At 44.4% G+C, this 19770-nt stretch overlaps 1 protein-coding gene across 1 annotated transcript in view; it reads left to right on the top strand.

Annotated features, from left to right (window-relative positions):
- The window catches only part of ntn1a (netrin 1a), a 58824-nt gene that overhangs the window by 29344 nt on the left and 9710 nt on the right, over positions 1-19770 (top strand). Inside the window, exons 2-4 of the mRNA XM_076729354.1 lie at positions 2967-3155; positions 11121-11270; positions 14090-14143. Coding sequence (XP_076585469.1) covers positions 2967-3155; positions 11121-11270; positions 14090-14143 — 393 coding nt within the window. The remainder of the gene's footprint in view (positions 1-2966; positions 3156-11120; positions 11271-14089; positions 14144-19770) is intronic.

The raw sequence follows: 19770 nt of genomic DNA, 5'->3' as shown, positions 1-19770 counted from the left end.
CAGAGCGTCACTGGGGTATTTGATCATCGCTGATAATGTTATCAGCGAGCACAGATTGAGTTTTTGCTTGACGATGAGTTATGAGAGGAAACAGGTAACTCCACATGACTGGAATGAACACTGAGAGTCTGAATGACAAGCGGTTGTTTTATAACGCCGCAGGACACCTGATAAGCTCGCGGCAGACAAACCGCAGATTGGCTGACGAATCTTCCGTTGTTTTTAATTAAATGAGCCTTAATTTGGACAATGATGTATGACTGTAATGATGCAACTTTTAAAACAGCCCTCGCTGGTTTAACACCCGGATTGGTGCCAATAATAACATAAATTCCTCCTTTTTTTCTTTTTTTTTTTTCAGTGCAGACAGTGTAAGGGATATTGTGTGAACAAGCATACATCATGCTCAGTGTCAATGAGTTTAGATAAAGTGCCTCTCGCTCGTCCCCATTATCTGACATAATACCTTATGAAGCATGATACTGTCTAACACAATGTGGCCTCCTGTCCCACACCTTCACATCCAGCTGGTCGGCTGTCACTTCTTCAATATCCAACATGCCTCCCAGGACAACAGCGTTATTCTCACCGGGGCGGTGCAGGCTAGAATTCCCCTGTCTTCATTTAGAGAGGGTGTGAAACCATCTTTGTAGTGTAACAGAGACGTGTCTGCAGGTCTGTGGTCCGCTGTACCCTCCTCTACACTGATCCCTGTTACCTGCAGGCAGGCTCAGAGATAGCTTTCACCAACTGTGGCCCAGAGAACAGCCCTTTGGCATTTACAGGCTGGATTGACAGCCAGCTCGGGTTTTTCAACACAATGACACAAATCATTTCAGAGCTGCCTGAAAATGAAATCCTTTGTGTTATCAGTCAGTCTCCCTGGCTAAAATAAATGCCTATTCAGTCACAAAATGTCTGTGAAGGAAGGAACTTTTATCCCTCAGATATCAACAGTTTTGCGCAGATGCACACTCACGCACGCATGCACGCATGGGTTGTGGCTATCAGTGGGCTTTAGGGGTTTTCCAGTGGAGCCAGGAAGCAAAGAATCTGCTCTGCTGTGTGAAAGGCGAACAACATGAGTCATGCACAGGTGTAAATCTAGCTCAGGACAACAATGAAAACATGAGATCTGTGTCACTTTAAGGAAAGGACAGGTCTCAATCCAGCCAGGTGAGTCCACCGGACACACAGGAGTAAAGATGATCACTTTTAACCTGGATTGACTTTTATTTTCCCAGAAAATCCAGCAGAAATACCATCATCTAAAAAGATTCTTTGCACTGCAGTCATTACGTAGTGGAGACCAACAGTGTGAAGAGAACAAGCAGAGACATCATTAATTAAACCCCTGCTATCCTGCAGGGAAGACAGAAAGCCAAGTCACTACTGATAAGGCACAGAGCTGCTAATGTGTGTGTGTGTGTGTGTGTGTGTGTGTGTGTGTGCGCACTGTATGTGTACTTTAGAAAAGATATTGTAATTAGGTCCTTGGAGTGAAGAGAAGGCGTCTCAGGAGTCCCAAACAACACATACAAAAAAAAAATACACCCAGAAACTCACACACTAAACACACAAACACACACATGCATGCACGCACACACACACATACACCAGTGAGAATCCACATTGAGGGCTGGTGAGGGAAGCGAGCGCGGTCCCCCGTCTTCCTCCATTATGATGGGCAAATGATGAGAAGAGCTGTGTGAAGAGGTGGTGCAGAAAAACATGCACAGAAGAACCAACCAGGGGACCCCGGCTGGACCCAGATAACCCCCGTTTCCACACATACACACACGTACAGTACAGTATGTACCCACACACAGTAGAGCCCCACACTGTATCAGAAGTGTTGCTGTTAATAATGCATGAATGTGTCTGCGGTGGTGGTGGAGGGCCGGTGTCTCGGACGGCCGGCCTTAATGAAGTTGGGCACGTCTGCCTCACTCTGCTGCCAGGATGTCATGAATAAACATCAGCCGGCTAATTAAACTCAGCGCCGGCAACTGTACTCATCAGTAAACAAGCGGCAGCGAGGGGTCTCGCACACGCTCGCAGGGATTTGCAGGGAATGGAGGAATAGTAATACCAGACCCTCACTTTCTGTTTAGTACAGTTTGCGCTCTGGAGAGCAGGCGAGGACCTTGAGGAGAAGAACTAGAGAAAGAAAAAGCGAGTGAGAAGTGGAGAAGTAACTGAGTGACAGGCAGAAAAAGGACAACTGGAGAGAAAAAGGATGCAGTGTTTGTGACCTCATTATCAGAGTTTAAACTCTCTCACCTTCCCTCAGTGTCTGTGGTGGCTGCGCATCAAGAGAGGCTTCAGTCACAAAAGATAATAATAATACTACTACTACTACTAATAATAATAATAATAATAATAATAATAATAATAAACTTGCAACACAAAGTGCTGAACATAAAAGCAATTTAGATTATTATTAAATGACATTAAAGGTGTGTATCAGTGTCAATAGTTTAACTAAAGCTCTAAATTAGGCTCTTGAAAATCATGTTTTTGCATTAAATCCTCCACACTGGCCCTTTAAAGTGACAGCAAATAAATAAATAAATAAATAATAAAAAGGTGTAAGTATGATAGTAAGTAATGGACTTCAGGCAGTGTTCACTGCAGAGCTCATTGTGTTTGCATGTTAGGACATAAATGTGTATAATCACGAAAGTGTTATTATTACTTTATGACATACGTGCATTATTTTTCATTCACATAAATTCAGTTCATTAATATCTGCTCTCCTGACCACATTTTTTTTCATGTTACTGTTTGACCTCAACAAAACTTCCCATTCCTTTTTATCTAAATTATTTTCTCATTAAAATGCAGATTCAGCATTTACCAACTATCATACTAATTTGTTATCAACACGTGGCACAAATACTGCTGTAACGTATTCGTCTCTTCCTAATTTAACCTTTTTTCATCCCGTTTTATTCTGCCCACAGCCTGTAACTGCAACCTTCACGCCCGAAGGTGTCGTTTCAACATGGAGCTGTACAAGCTGTCAGGAAGGAAGAGCGGAGGAGTTTGCCTCAACTGTCGCCACAACACAGCTGGACGCCACTGCCACTACTGCAAGGAGGGCTACTACAGAGACCTGTCCAAGCCCATCTCACACAGGAAGGCCTGCAAAGGTACAGTGCTGTCGTTCTGTCGTTGGTCTTGTTCTTTTCTGGCCCTCACACTCGCCTTTATCCACTTCCATGATCAGCCATTTGGCCTCTAAAGAAAACTGAAAGGCTGTTTTTGATGATTGGAGTTCGGTAAAATTTTGATTGATTCCCAAGCTAAGATAGTAGAGGGAAAAAACCTACATTCACATACTGAATACACCATTTGGGCCTGTTTAGAAACAGTTTTAGATGAATTACAGGAAGTGGGGGAAGCCAGCAGTCTTTTCATTCCTGAGCCTGTCTCGCCCTCATCTCCCTCTGTCAGCGGAGATGAGTTGGGGGTCTGTTGGGATTGTGGAGGTCGTGGTGGTATGGGCGGGTTGGGCTGGGTCTTCCCTCATCAACAGTTGAGTTATTTGGCTTCTTTCGGGGGGGGGGGGGGCAGGACAAGCAAAACAAACAGAGCTGAGGTGTGAAGTGATCCCAGGATGATCGGTGGATGGGCTGCACGACGGAGAGAGAAGGAAATGAGGAGAAAAAACTGAGGTTCAGAGGGGCGGCAAGGGAGTGAAAGATGGGAGGGAGGGAGTATAAGAAGAAGAGGAGGACAAGAGGAGCACGCCCCCACACAGGTGTGCTCACTACTAAGTGCTGAATGAATCGCCTGCCATCAGCCCTCGCCATAGCTAATAAGGGTCAAAGAAAGAGAGGAGGAGGAGGAGGAGGAAGAGGAGGAAGAGGTGGGGGATGATTGAAAAGAGAGAGGGTATGTTTTCTCACCTCTTCTATAGCTGCAGGAGCTGAATCCCTGTGCAAACAAGCCCAGAGACACCTCAGAGTCACTGCGCGTAGATGCAGCTTGCACACGCATACACATAAATACACGCATACCTGTTTGAGGGTTTCAGAGCGCTCACCTCCAAAGGCGGCCCGTGAGGAAATATTAGCTGCCTGCTGACAGTTTAAGCCCGAGTTTTCTCATATCTTTCACCAGGGAGTAAATAAATAAACTGGCCAATCAGTCAGTTTGACAGAAGGCATGTCTGAAGAGTAAAACATCTGCAAAAGAATCACAGTTCAAACAAGACAGTGATTTGTGAAGATGTGTTTTATTCAGCTTTGACTGATACAGTCAATAAAACACAATCTGTCCTCGGTGGCGTAATGGTGATCCGTCAGTACAGAACTTTTTTTTTCCCTTTGCAGAAAGTACCACGATGACATGCTTCACGCTGCTGTAACGAAAACACAACGCGTTGCATTTAGTCTCATTAAATTCGTGCCATGCAGCTGCCATATCAAACACATTTCAACCTCTGCGTGAGCGTAAATTCGTAGCTCTCTGACAAATGCATCCATTTATTCACACCTCCTGCTGCTCGTGAGCGATATTCCTAAACTGACACTAACACCTCTCCGTGGCTTTGGGCCCATTCTCCTGTCGAGCAGGAATGCAAACACACATTCATCACGACGGGACGTTGTGTATCATTAACCCCTATCCTCTGCTGTCGTCTGCCAGGATGGCTAATTGTGGAGATCTAACCTCTTTTTTTCTGTTGTTGTTTTTACATCCCTTCTCATGTGTCCAAGGCTTGATTCTTTCAGCATCCCATAACTCACTTTCATGGGGGTTTGTTTCTCTTAACAGAAAAAGTTAGATGCCTCAAGGTCCTGCTGTGCGTCTCACCGCAGAGTTAAGAATTTGTAGTTTTAAGTCTAAAATATATAGTAGACAAAATACAGCATTAATGTACAGCATATGCATAATGGCTGTTACAAATTACGGAGATCTGCGCCAAAATTCGGTGTTTTTCTCTTAGTTTTATATTCATGCCTGGTGAATAATTCAATCATATTTGAATTAGTAATTAACTATTATTTACAGATTTCCTCTTAACGCCATACACATTTCAGATGATGGAGGCCTTTGCATTTTTAATCAGCAAACAAATGATGAACCCGACGTTTTTCCGATGAATACAGGCTGCTTTTCATTACTTTTTTATTGCTAACACTGTCGGGTTCGCTAGCCACTGAAATGAGAGACCTTGGATGCAAGCAGGCAACATCTGGGTCACCAGAAGAGAACAAATTCATGATGGGTTTTGTCATAGAACCAAATGAAAGTAAAAAAACATGAGCGGAAACCTCACTTCATGTAACGATAAAATGCATTTACCATAACTAGAAAACAGCCTGCCCACAGTAAGAAAAATCAGTTTCCACTGATGTGGAAATCTGCTCTCATATGACGACGATGACTAATTTGATGTTAGGAAACTTTGGATACATGAGTCATGAAGTGAAAGTCAAAACAGCCAGTCAAAAGCTGTGAAAAATGCACCTGGTATGGACCTCTGGCATCTGGTGTAAACTAGTCATGTAAAGTACAAAGTGCATCTGGATATGCAGAGCTGGCTCTGTATTTTATGTCTGTGTGTAAAGCTTTTTGATAACTAGTGCTACTGATCTGGAGCCTGACAGGAACTCCTTCATCTTCATCTGTCCTCTGTGCATGGATTCTGTCTCTGTGCAAGCTGCTCCTCTCATCGTTCCTCAACTGGGGAAAACATGCCGCTAATGTGACGTGCGCATGCATCATTTAGTCTTTTCCAAACTTGAATTAACTGAGTCACAAGTCTGCTTGTGTCTCTCAGTGCTCAAAAAGTTTGAATAATGTTAAAACCTCAGTCTTCTAATTATTGCTTTTAAAGCTGAAACAGGTTGATCAATCGATCAGTCCGACACTAATTTTGATAATGAATTTTCTCTCCAGTTTGCACGTAGAAATGCTTCGTGTTTTGGACAAAAAATAAGCGATCAGAGAGCATCAGAATGGCCATTTTCACTATCCTCTGACAGTTTAAAGACCAAAATGTAAATTAATTGCCTAAATACACAATTGCCAGATTGATCAATATTGAAAATAGACATTAGTTGCGGCTCTAATTATCATTCTGATCATATTGATGTCGTTCTCATTGCTCAGTCCCATCAGTTTCACCGGGCTTTAACCCAGAAACACAGCATCAGGGTGCTTTGTTCCTCCCGTGGACCCTAAGTGGAATTTCACAACAAATAAATACGAGCTATAATAGCATTACTGTTATAATGATGATGATATAGTCCCATAGGCTCACAGCAGGAGTGCAGACGTGTCACATACTCATTACATCAGAGTCTCCAAACGAGGAAATACTAAATCATCTCACCCATATAAACTTCTGACTCCTTCACATTCTCCGCTGCGTCTCACTAAAATCTAAACACATTTCATCATCATTTATAAAATTGTCAGCTTACCCAAACGGTTTTGTTCAATTTAATCCATGAAATTTGCCAGCGTTCACGCACCTCTCGCCTCTCCCAGCCTTGTTTAATTATAAGCAAACACTGTCCACGTCCTACTGAGGTGTTCAGTTACATCAAAACAAGACTTACAATAAAGATCTGTGGTAATTACCCCGAGCTGACAAATGATACGAAGCATGAACTGTTTCTTTTGCCAATGAAAACATTTTTGCAAACTATATTTGGAAAGTCACAGATGAAGACTTTAAAGACGTGTGTCATTGTATTGCATGCTCTCTCTCTCTCCCTCTCTCTCTCTCTCTGTTAATAAACTTAAAGTTGCCACACACAGCCTTTTCCCTGTACGTCAAACACCTACATGTGCTGTCAAAGTCCCGCCATGCCAAATTCTCTCAGGTTTACCACATCATAACTCAAGATAATTCAATGAAACTCAAACCGCGGAACTAATTTCTGTCCGCTCCTCAAGCAGCATGAGCGCTGCACCGAAGTGACAGCAATTAAGAGGTTTGGTTATTTATTGAACTCCGAAAGAGAGAGAGAGCCCTTTGCTGTGTGGCTTTTGGAAGAGAATGAGCTCAGGTCGAGGAGCGCAGGAGTTTGCTTTTATATGCGTAATACAATCCTCCCCGAAAGCAGCTCATTTCCATAGGAGGCCATTACCAGTAAAAGAGAGCAGCAGCAGCAGCAGCAGCAGCAGCAGCAGCAGCAGCAGCAGCAGCTCATGCACTGCGGCGAGAGCTGCGCCCGGTGGCTACACTTACACGCCGAGATGTGTAACTTCACCCCTCATTGAGTAAGAGTGTAAACAGGGAATATGATTCAAGCAGCTCTTGTTTGTCTCTTTAACTGTTTGAAACCTCTGAGTAAAACACTCTGACAGAGAAATGCACAAGTTCATCCTGAAAAGGTGATGGAGAGCTGTGAAAAGACAAAGAGGTGCAGCACTCTGGGTGGTCTTTGAACACACCTGACGTATAAATGAGATAACAAATGTCATTCTCTGGTAATAATCTGTTAAATCAGCTGTGTGTTATCCCTGTTTTTCACCCTGGTACTGGCTTTAAAACCCTCTCTTAAGTTTGTTTTAAAAGTCAGTTGATTTCCTTAAGAGCCCGTCCTGATGTGGAACCTACAGTATGTCGAATGCCAATGATAACGACATGAGAGGTCTTCGCCAAGTCTTGAGCCCTGCTCCTGATTAGTCCTCCTCAGTGGACTGTCTAAGCTCAATAAAATCAAGCCTGAGCAGGTTGGTGTTGGTTCAGCGACTAATGGATTGAATTCAGACATTCTCATTCAAATCGGAACATCATATAATTACATCGGTCAGTGGGATGATGAGGAACATATTTTGCATACAGAGGGAAATTAGGCTTTGATTGAGGGATGGTCTGTTTCAATCAGAATTACATGATTAAAAAGCCCGCTCCCCTCTCCTCACCATATGTCTTCCATTGACACAGAAGGTCTTTTTTTATTTTATTTTTTTTTATTGACCACATATAAAATGTTTTCTGCTTGGGATTTGAAAAATATTGCTTTTCATGACTTCACTTTTAGCTTTGGATTTCCATGGGGTGTGCTTGCATCTGCGTGTTTTCAATTTAGCACAGGGCACATGTGTGGCATCGTGCATCAAACATCATTGACGAAAAAAGCTCACGTCCAACATTTTAGGCTCGCTCTGCAGCCAAAAGCATGACTGCTCGGGCTGTTGCAGCCTATTATTCTGATCAGTAAAACGCTAAACAACACAACAAGCGAGACACACCCTCCATGAGATAAAAACATCATTGAGACGGCTGTTTTTGTGTAGTCCAACAACCCTTTAACACTATCTCTTTCTGCTCTCCAAAGATACTTGTGGAAGAGCAGAAACCTAATTATAATAGAACACAGACTCGGGTAGCTTGGCTTCACTCCAGGGCCAACAAATTATTCTTATTGGCACAGAGCACACAAACCAAATGGGGGGAGCGGAGTTCAAACTTCAAACACTGGCTTTATGGTAAACGATTGGCAGAGTTCAAAATTCTCACATTGTGCAATATCAGACCCGGGCCCGGCTGCATGCCTTTGAAAAAGACCTCCACTCTCCCCGTTGGCTAAGAACATTTTTCATTCTTTTATGCGCAACTCCCAGCTTCTTTGAGGAATTTATCCAGAAACAGGAGAGTTATACAGGACTAATCCCTGAGATTCACACACCCACACTTCTTATCAAACTTCTTCGCTTTTCCTCGCTCCAAGCGTCGAGCCAAAAAAGGGCCTCTTGCTCTCTTGTCCCCATATCTCCCAAAGCCATCTGTAGTAGCCATGAAGCAGAGCACACAGCCACTTAAACGTTAAGTGGACACATACTTAAACCAGAAACCTTCCCTCACACTTCCAGAGTAAGCCGGCCCTTCAGCCAACAGGTGGGTCATCCAGCACAGGGAGTCAGGCAATTTGTCACGCAAACCGGACAGCGGGTCAGGCAGGCAGTCAGAGGAGAGGGAGGCTGAGTGCTTCCCACCTGCGGACCATGTGCTGTGCACCTTGATTTACTGGCAGGCTCGAGGCTGTGAGCCGTGGTTACCCGGCAGACGCTCTTAAAAAATATAAACGTAGCTCTCTGAAGCTCCAACCAGAGCCGCACTTTGCCCTCCTGCATCTCAAACTCCTCTGACACACGAAATTTACAGGCCTGAAGACGTGCTGCACCGGCCTCCACGCTGTTTACTGGGCTCCCTGTGTGAGTGTGTGTGCGTGTGTGTGTGCACGCTTGCTGTTCCTCCTCACTGACTTAGACACAACTTGCAATGAAAGCGGTGACAGATTGGTCTGATAAAGGTACCAATAGACACACACACTTTTGAGGGGGCCTCTCTGTGTCTGATAAGAAGCCGCTCGCACACACATACACACTCTCACACACACGCAGAGGACAGATAAGAGCAGCAACAGAAGCAGAATCACAGGAAACAGGCAATAGAGATAAAAGCAAGACGGAGTTTGTGTCGGTGTGTGCACGGGCGTGTGTGTGTATGTGTGTTAAGAAAGAAGGTGGCCCACTGAAAACCGAAAATTATGGACATCACCCAAGGATAGAGCTATCTCATAGTACTTCACTTGTCAAAATATGTCACAAAACAACAACTAAGCTGTGTCCACGAGGTCCATCATGAAGGGAATAGATTCAGGATTACATTACCGCTGTACTGTGGTCGACTCCCTGAGGCCTGCTGTGCTGTGGATGTCTCTCACACAGCTCGCTCTCGGTCAAACTAAAGATAAAGAACACACTCGACTATAATTGACTCTTTAGAAAGAGTCCAACAATCTGTTCTTGCAGTCAGATTATTTAATTTATGAAATTGATATACAGTAGAAACCTGAGAGGTTTTTGTTCTTTGCATAAGCTTCAGTATTAATTCAAATTTGCTTTGACATTTGCACACATTAAACTCTAATTCCAGTGCAATGGGCTGAAATGAACTGTTTGCTGTGAAGCTGTAATTTTGCACTGTGGCCTGAACCATCTGTGTGGTTAAAAACAAAACAAGGGCAAACCACTGAATACCCCCACAAACCTCAACGTACATAATTCAGCTTGGCCTTTGAAGGCTTTCAGGGTGACAAGTGACACAACGCAGAAAAAAAATCCCTAAGGAGTAAGGAGGGGCGGCGAATGAGCAAAAACCGGCCCGACCCTGAGGCTGAACGTCTGCATCGCTGGTTTTCCATTGGAAATAAACAGAAAATACAGCACTTTCATGGTGAGGGATGTCGTGGTGAGAGCCTGGAGACGAGCACTGTTTTTGTCTTTGTAGGTTTTTTGAGTAAAGACGTGGAAATTGTTGATGGATTATCAAGACTTGCTCTGGTCTGGATTAGACCGTCAGGATTTACTGTACGGACGACGGGGAGGACTATTAATTCAATCACCTCTCCGCACCAGAGTCACCGCTGCTCATGTCCCGAAATAGATGAAAAGAAACAACTCTCAGACAACTATTATTCAACACCGATCTCAAACCTGACAGGGGCTTGGCTGTGAAATAAATTAAGGGCTTGCGCTGGGGAGAGCAATTGGAAAATGATTACATTCCTGAGGCATATGTGTTCGATAGACCCCCCAGTTTGGGAGGAAGTGTGACAGACGTTTTGGGCTGGCGTTCAAAGCCGACAAAAATCAGAAACAGGCAATTAGGATTATCCTCCATTATTTTATCATTTGGTAAACATGCACAACCCTTTCTCTTTACCTCACGCACACAGCCACAGCCCCACAGAGCGCTCACACACACACACACACACCAAGGCCAAACAGCCACATGCAGAGCACACACACACATACAGAGGCACATTTGTGATTCAAGATTATTCTGATGTATCTGAGCAGTTCTTAGTAATGAGAGATGAGATGGTATGCTAATTAGCAAATTAGCCAAGAAGTCGAAAATGTGAAGACATGTCTCCAGACTTGCAGGTGATGCTCTGGCTCTGTCTCTCTGTGCACGCCTCCACCTGTCTCACCTCTCCATTATTGTTGCCACCACTGCTGTCAATGCTGCTGTGTCCCCACCTGCACCCTCTGTAGATCGTATATGTTTGTATCTCCCCACATGCGTGTGTGTGCGTGTGACCACTCACTGTGCCTCTCTTTCTTCCTCTGTTTCCTCACAGCATGTGATTGCCATCCCGTGGGTGCCGCTGGCAAAACCTGTAACCAAACCACAGGACAATGTCCCTGTAAAGACGGCGTGACTGGTATCACGTGCAACCGCTGCGCTAAAGGCTACCAGCAGAGCCGCTCGCCCATTGCCCCCTGCATAAGTACGTGGAACCCGTCTTTACCACATCTGCCTCACTGCAGCAGCAGCAGCATGGCCTGGCCTCAGGCCTATTGCACACATTGGAAAGGGAGCGACACGCAGTCTTGTGGACATTCAACACAACACATGAAGAAGCAGACACTCCCACACTGCCTAAATCCTCTCATCCTTTTCTTCAGACAAGCGCTTAGTGACTGTTGCTTTTCTGACCACTAAATCTACAAGCTTAAGTAAACACACCATTAAACTGAACCTCAAGGTTACGGCAGCGCAGCCTTCACGGCTTCTTGGTCTCCATAAATCTGAGTAAAGACCGAGAGCTGTTAACACCAGCATCTCCAAGCCCCCAAGTATCGTCGATAAAGAGAAAGCTTTGGGCTGAATTACAAAATCAATCTTGTTCTCAGCATCCAGTGACCATTTATAAGCCAAAGTATGGCCTTGTATCATAGTCAAAAAATCTACTATCACCTGAGGGAAGGCCTGAGTTGGAAGGCTTAAAGCTGCATAGCGGATGACAGTTTGTGGATATTTTTTGGCTCTTGTGTCTCGCTGTGAAAACACATTTTAATTAGCGCTGTTGCCATTATAATTAGATACTAAGAATTAAAGGCTTATGAGGATTAAATCTGGATGTGCATGGCTGAGGTCACGTAAAGGAATAAATTAAATCAACTTATCAGATATCTTTGAATCCTGGGAATGTCAAGTAAGAGCTGAGGTGTCGAACCTGCAGCGATCCCCGTGAGGTGGAAAATTAAGTCCCTCGCTGATCATCGCTACGTAATCCTGTTGAAATTTTAACAGCCCTCTGGTAGATTCGACGATAGCGCCTGCCAACTTTCATTTTAATAGAGTAATGTTATATCTTTGACTTTGTGTACACCTTCCAGCACACTCAGCCATAAATCCACGCGAGTCGATTATGAGAAACAGGCTCATTATTTAAACTGGCACGCGTGGCGGCTGAATACTGACGGAAGATTTCTGATCAACAACAGCATCAGCGAGGGGACCTCTGGGCTTCAGGCTCCATTGTTTTGTCAGCAGTTGTTTTTCTTCTCATTATATAGACCAATCTGTCGTGGGAGAAGGCCTCATTATGTCCAGAAGTCAACAACAGGCGTGTTGCATCCTTCCACAGATTCAGATTTATGCTGTACAGTAGACATAGATGTTGTTAATGTGCAGAAAGTAGGAGGCAGGTTTGCTCAGGCTCGGATTTTACTTTGATCTAAAGACTTGACTGTTTCTTTCTCCGCTGACACACGCAGCCTTCACCTCTGCACGGCTCAGACCACCACTCTTGTGCACCTCCTGCTTCTTTCTTTGCATGTGTTTTAAATAGATATCTGCCTCTTTTTTTTGTCTTTTTGATGGAACTCCTTCTCTCCCTCCTGCCGAAATGACAAAAAGGCATTATGTGTGTTTTATATCTTCTGTTACAATCCTTCCTTCGACTTCCTACCCAGAGCGTGAAGGAGGGCTGAGAAAATCAAGTCTTTGGATAATTGTACTGCTCTGTTGTAGTTTTTCCACAGCAGCAGGTGACAAGCGAGGAGAATGAGCCTGAGAAATAACGACTCAGTGATGACAGATTCATTGAAGAAGGTTCACAATATTTATTGTAAATCAAGATACAATAGACAACCAAATTGGAAAGTGGACTTCATTTAGGCACTTAAGAGGATCCAGCTGGTGGTGATAAAGAGGCAGCAGGTTCCATCTAAACATCTGAGACATGAAACAAAATTAGGACCCGCAGAAAGAGACGGGGGATGATTTGCGATAAAGGACCCCGACCAATCAGGGATGTGACCTCCAGATCATCCGATCCTGATTCCAAAAAAGTTGGGACGCTGTGTAAAAAATAAAACAGGCTGTGATCATTTGCTGATCCTTTTTGACATTAACTCAATTGAAAATAGCACAAAGATGCTATTTTAATAATGATAATAATATATATTATTTCCTGTTTTAGCTCATCAGCTTCATTGGTTTTTGTAAATATCTGCTTATTCTGGATTTGATGAAGCAACATGTTTCAAACAAGTTGGGACAGGAGTAACTAAAGACTGGGAAAGATGTGGAATGCTCCAAAAACACCTGTCTGGAACATTCCACAGGTAAACAGGTTCATTGGTAACAGGTGATAGTACCATGACTGGGTATGAAAGGGGCATCCTGGAAAGACTCAGTTGTTGACAAGCGAGGATGGAGCGAGGTTCACCACTTTGTGAACATATGACTGTATGAAGGATATTACTACATGGACTCAGGAACACTTTGTAAAACCGTTGGTGGCAAATTGTTGCATTCTGTCTTATTCAGATTTTACACAGCTTCCCAACTTTTTTGGGAATCGGGGTTGTACAAATGATAATGATAAAGGCATTTTCTGCCTTTTTTATAAGAGCAGGGAGAGCTGAGAGAAGTTAGAGAAATCAACATGAATTAGAGATGTTGCAGTGTCAAGGTTAGTGTTTTAAACCCCTGAGCCATCAGCGCACTTTACTACTCATCTAATCTGTCAGATATATCTTCAACTAAAGACTAAAGAAAAAAAAGACACACTCCTCCCTGTCAGGAAGGTATTTAGTTTTTTTGCTACCTACAGTTAGGCATTCACCAAGCTGCTCTTAACACCGATGTGTTTTCTTTTCTTTGACCTGTTTTAACTTCATCCTTTCTTATTGAATATGCACCTTTACACACTCTACCAGCATGCATGCACACAAAGACAAATAAAGCATGTATGGATTCACGTGATAATGAAACTGATCTTTCTTTGTATCTATGTCATGTTTTCTCTGGGAGTAGAGATTCCAGTAGTACCTCCTACAACCCCATCCAGCAGTACGGAGGAGCCATCAGGTGAGTACAGCTGAACATTCACTCAACTTTATTCTTTAATGTGTATCCAGTCTCTGTGGCTGCGCATCCATACACGATAAAATAAAGAAGAAGTATAAACGGATGTGGGATTTTTCAACAGTTCCACGGCTCGCCACAATATTTTTCCACAAGCGCAAAAACAGCCTGCTGAATAAATTGGATCCCTCATGCCTTCCCCCTCCTTATTATGGGTTCATGAATATTAAATCCATTAGCAGCAACCCTGGGATGTGCCTCCTTTAATCTCTCACACTTTCACAATTAATCAGTCTAACTGCGGCACAGTGGGGTGTTGGTCTGGCGTACAGCACGGGGGCCTGGCAGTTTGTTTGATTTGATGATTTTTCGTTTCTCCAAACGCCCTCTTTCCCAGCTTGATGCTGTGAAGGGAGGGAAGGACTGATAGCGGGACCTGGATCTTGTAATTCAGCGCAGGATTTGATAGTGTTTTTCGCTAACCTCTGATTTGTTTGAAGCTTAATGCAGTGTGACCGCTCAAAGATTCTGGACTAGATTGTGAATTTGTTTAGTGGATGAGTTTCTGGTTATATGTTAGTGGTTGCTGTAGCTGCTATCAGTTGAATTATATCATATTATTCAAATACAGTTGCAGAGTTCATGGCATAAATTCGACAAATGTAAAGCCAAAAGTGTGCACCTTGTGCTTAATACACATACCTGTACAAACCCTGTTGGGAAAAGTTCTGAATTTTATCTTTTGGCCTCAAGGTGGGAAGAATTGAGTCATCTGGCATTGCATGTTTGCTCCCTCTCAGCCATGAAGTTTGCAGGAGGCCCAAGGTACATGTGTGTGAGTGTGAGTAAGAGGCTCCCGCAGCTGTTGTTGGGCCCTCTGAGGTCCCAAACATTCCCTGGACAGCTTCGATTGACAGCACAGTCAGGATATTGCCGGTCCCCAGCCCTCCTCCACCTCTTTGCTTTTCTCTTTCAGTCTCTTTTCGCTCTCCTCTACTTCCTTCGTCTCCCTCTGTTTCACGCTTTGTCTTCACGCAGCGCTGTGGGTGGTGTCGAGGTCGAATATCTGGAGTTTCTCTGGGCCCCCTTGTCAGGAATCTGTCCACTTTTGGGGTGTAGGAAATTTTCCTCACCTCACTGAGCCATTACTGGATAAGTGAGAGAAGGGCCTGTATTACTTTATCAACTGAAATAAATGCAAAGTTGATCAGCATATTTATTGCTTTTCTGTTTTGGTATTTCAACACTGAAAGGAAAAAAACATGTTTTGGATGATACCCTAACCTCTCCCTCCTATTCACTGTCATTATGTGAAATCCTTACCTGTAGCCACATCCTGGTTTCAGGCTAATAATCCTATTGATTAAACTGTGCCCTTGCACTGATGTAAACACATCCTGAAGAAGACTCTGCAATGACTCAGGCCGTGTAGCTTTACAGATAATCTAATCACAGAGACAATTCCCTCCCATATGTATAACAGCCTCGAGACTGTTCAGCCCAGAGAGGTTGAAATCAAGCAGATTGCAAAGTGGAGCAACTTGATGGACGTCCTGCATCGGACCTGTCAGCGTCATGAGTAGTACGGGGTCCCACGCAGGCACCCACGCACAGGATGCATGCATTACCCTTTGAGCCTCCTCAGAGGGTTGCAGAGCAAACGCACCTCTCGCTCGGCCGGGTATTTGAGCCACCATGATATCACCTAATAGGTGATTGCAAACAGATGTGGTTATCTGAGCATCAAACAGATTCGTACCCCACAAACAGTACCTGCACCAGATTCAACTTTAATCAGAATCAGAATCAGAATCAGAAATACTTTATTGATCCCCGAGGGGAAATTGTTTTTGTTACAGGTGCTCCTTATAAGAATAGAAGAGATAGAAGAGATTAGAACTAAGAAAACAATGCACGGTCGGCACATGTGCACTAAAGTAATATACATGTTTGAACATTACCACATCACTATCATTATTATTATTATTATCAGTAGTAGTAGTAGTAGTAGTAAGAGTAGTAGTAATTGTTGTAAACAGTGTGGAGGTGAAAAATGGAAAGAAGATGCTGAGGAAATTAGGAAGAATTTGAGGATGAATTAAGACATGAACGCAGTTAATTCAGAAATAAATGTGGAAAAGGGAAAACATGAGTGTGTGTGTGATACCAGGGGGGTGGTGGGCTGACAGCTGTGAGGCAGGTGCCTTGTTGTGCCTCAGTTGAACGAAGGGTGGGGGGATGAGGGGAAAATGGAGTGGATATTAATTTGTCTAGTGCAGCAGGGCTCTCCCCCTCTCGACCACACGGAGGGTTGGAATGCATGGAGAATACCTCCGATGGTGTGGCCCAGACAAAACACACATTGTGCTGGTAGGTCACGGATGGTGTGAGTCGCCACTCCCACGGGTCGTGACAGAGACGTCTGCACAGCAACGAAATGTGGAGGAGATTAACCGCTGATGACCTGTGATGGCCGCCCGGGCCTGTCAGGATACACAGGATGTGAAAGTAACTAATGATGATGAGGAGAGGGAGAATTGCAGCAACGATGATGAGGCTCACAAGTGTAACGAGGTTCAGTTGTACGTGTGTGTGTGTGTATGTGTGTGTGTGTCTTGTCCAAGGCTGGAAATGATCAGAGTCTGTGGCGGACCCCTCCTTGGATTTTTTGGATATGAGTCTTGCTTCACACACCCTGTCCAGCACCCGCCGACGCCACCGTGCTTTACAGTCAGATCAACGCTGGATTACACCAGTTAATTGTATGAGAGAGAGTGAAAGAAGAAAAAATGGTTCAAGACATTTTGCTATAAACAAGGACAAAAATAGAACAGCATGGTATCAAATGGTCGTTATCAATATGAAACCTTTGCATGCAATTTACTTTTCAGTGCCAAAAACCGCTTTTAATGACATGAAAACCTTGGCAGTGGGATTTCCTCTCTCTCTCTCTGTATGCTCCGGGCGATAACCAACTGGAGTCCCCGCTGACTCATCTGAATCTCATCAGTTACAGTAACAGAGGACGACCCAACTCATCAGAACTGATTGCACACCACCCAAAAAGTAAAATCCCAAATCAGGTCAAGAACTCTGAACAGCCTCTTCGCTGGCTGTTGTCTGCCGAACACAAACCACCTTTTACTCTCTGATGAGATACAATGAGAGAAGAAGCGGGGGACTCCTCTTTCTCGCTTCCTTTCTCTCTCCGTCCTTGCTGGACGGGATCCAAACTCATGGCTCTGGTGCGAGAGCAGGGCAGGACACTGGCCTCCATAATCTAATTACATGCTTTATTTGCCACAATTTGTTTCTCAATCAGTCTGGTGGAGGGAGAAAGCCCTCATCCTGGGCCGACATTTACACCTCCTTGTCTAGCTGCGCTGCTACCTCCGATACCGCCCTCCCTCTGCAGCCACGCTCACACTGAGTATGTCGTATCCGGATCTAGTTGCTATAGCTCGCTGTTCACACCTTGCTTTGACCACTCGTGATCAGATTTCAGTTGCGTTGGAACGTTGAGAGTTGAAACATGGACCTTCAACGCCTTTTCAGTGCGGTCAGGGGTGTGTTTTTTCACATTGTACCAGGCTGTATATGCAGTCACACAGCTCTCTGAGCAGCTCTGAATGTGGCCTGAATGGTCTGATCCCAGACACGTACTGTTCCTCTTGGAACTGCATCCATTTTGGATGATTCCACATCTCGTGATTTATCTCTAGTGTCAATGTTCACTGTGTAGGGGTTGGTGGATGGGTGTGTAGCTCGACTAACGTTCACGCAGGACACCACACATCGGTGGAGGTGTGTTGCTTCGCGGTGAGACAATGAAGTCCAGTTAGAGCAGCAGATTAATGCATGCAAAGGTTTATCAGGCACCAAAACACTGGTTTATAATACTCACAGAGAGGATTTTACAACCCTTATCACAGGGGCAACTATTTTGTCTTTCGTAACAACCCTTGTGAGGTAAACAGTGGACATTCACGTTGCAGAGGAATCAACTGGGATTGTTCACATTTGATTGGCCAACACAGCGCCTTGCCAGATGACGTCGTGGCAGCCAGGTTCAACTTTTTTCGTCAGACGACCTCGCTCTTGTCTGCCAGCCGTCCTCCCCACTGGCCCCTCGCTGCACCGCCGGACTGCCTTCATTCAGATGGATGAGGCTTAAATGAGGAGGGACCCTGAAATCTCTTCATGTAAAAATGATTATTTTGTAGGAAGAATTGAATCGGAGGGTTTCAGAACCCTGCTGAGTGGGAGTGGCTCTCAGCCTTGCAGTGTGTAAAGATATCTGGGCTTCAACCAACCATGGTGCAGTTGTCTTTAGTTTTTTTTAGTCTAAATCTTATGATAAACTCTTCTTCTGGTTTGGCGTGTTGATCAGTGTGCTCTCTTCTTTGACACATGTACACAACTGCTACGTTTTAAATATTCATCTAGATAAATATAATTGATCTGCTTTTTTTGGAGAATGCCTCAATATACCATCAGAAAAACATGTGAAATGAGTTTACTTCAGGTATATCTTGAATTGTGATTTAGGCTAACTGTATAGGAATGGTGAACGAATCAGATTGTTTTGGGGGGGTGGGGGGTTCAGGCACATTCGCATTGGCTTCAACCAGCCACGGTAGTTGTCACTCATCATTTTACTGTGGTCATTGCTGTAAATGTTACGGGCTGAGGGAATGCCTGGACTCCAAATGCAGGACACAGATAGTGATGGGCAGGCAGGTGAGGCGAGTTAGGAGGTTTCCAGGACTTGAGCTGGACAGACTTGGCAGGTGAGACGTAAGGAGAACAGACTTAGTAACTCAGAAACAGGCAAGACAAACAAAGTAGAGCAAGAACAAAGCACAAAGAGAGCTATGTGACCCAGACTTGGTCCCAGGCTAGTGAGTACAACAGTCTGGCAAAGGCTGGTGAGGAGATCCGGATTTTTATCCTGTGGCTGGTGATTGTGGATTGGCTGCAGCTGTGGAGGCTGATTGGCACAAGGAGCAGGTGGAGGTGAACCCTGATTGAGGAGGAACCACTCTCACACACACACACAAAGGACAGACAGAAGGAGAAACTAACATAACACAAAGGGACAGAGGGAAATCACAAGGAAACACAAGGAAAGGGAGGAGGAGGCAGAGGCTTCCTAACAGTTAAATGACGAGTTTTTATATAAATATTTACTTATATTTACACGGTTCGCTTTCAACTATGGGTGCTGTAAAGCTCTGGCTCAGACACACAGAACTGTACAGTACTGTATTCTGTCTCGAAGCAGCTTTACTAAGAAGCATCCCAAATGAGAACGATTAGCTTAAAGGGCTGTACAGCACTTTGATAGAAGGGGCAAAGGTCCACCTCTCAGTTACGTACTCCTCAGCGCTCTGAAAGGCAGGAAACAAAGCGCCGTAGTAACTACATCTACTCAGAACACCCAGAGCACATTTTCGCTCAGTGCTACAGAACTGCTCCCACTTCCCCTGCTTGTAACGCACGCACAAAGGGAACATTTGTCCTCACGGTAGGGGACTGCCTGGCCCTAAATGGGGATCTCGGGGTGCTCTCAGCGGGGCCCGGAGCTGTGTCTCAGGGGTACACTAATGGGGAACGAAAGGCTATCAAAG

Source organism: Chaetodon auriga, chromosome 4, assembly GCF_051107435.1.
Source record: "Chaetodon auriga isolate fChaAug3 chromosome 4, fChaAug3.hap1, whole genome shotgun sequence".
NCBI lineage: Eukaryota > Metazoa > Chordata > Actinopteri > Chaetodontiformes > Chaetodontidae > Chaetodon > Chaetodon auriga.
The sequence above is the reverse complement of the archived record's forward strand: the minus strand, read 5'-3'. Positions and strand labels throughout refer to the sequence as shown.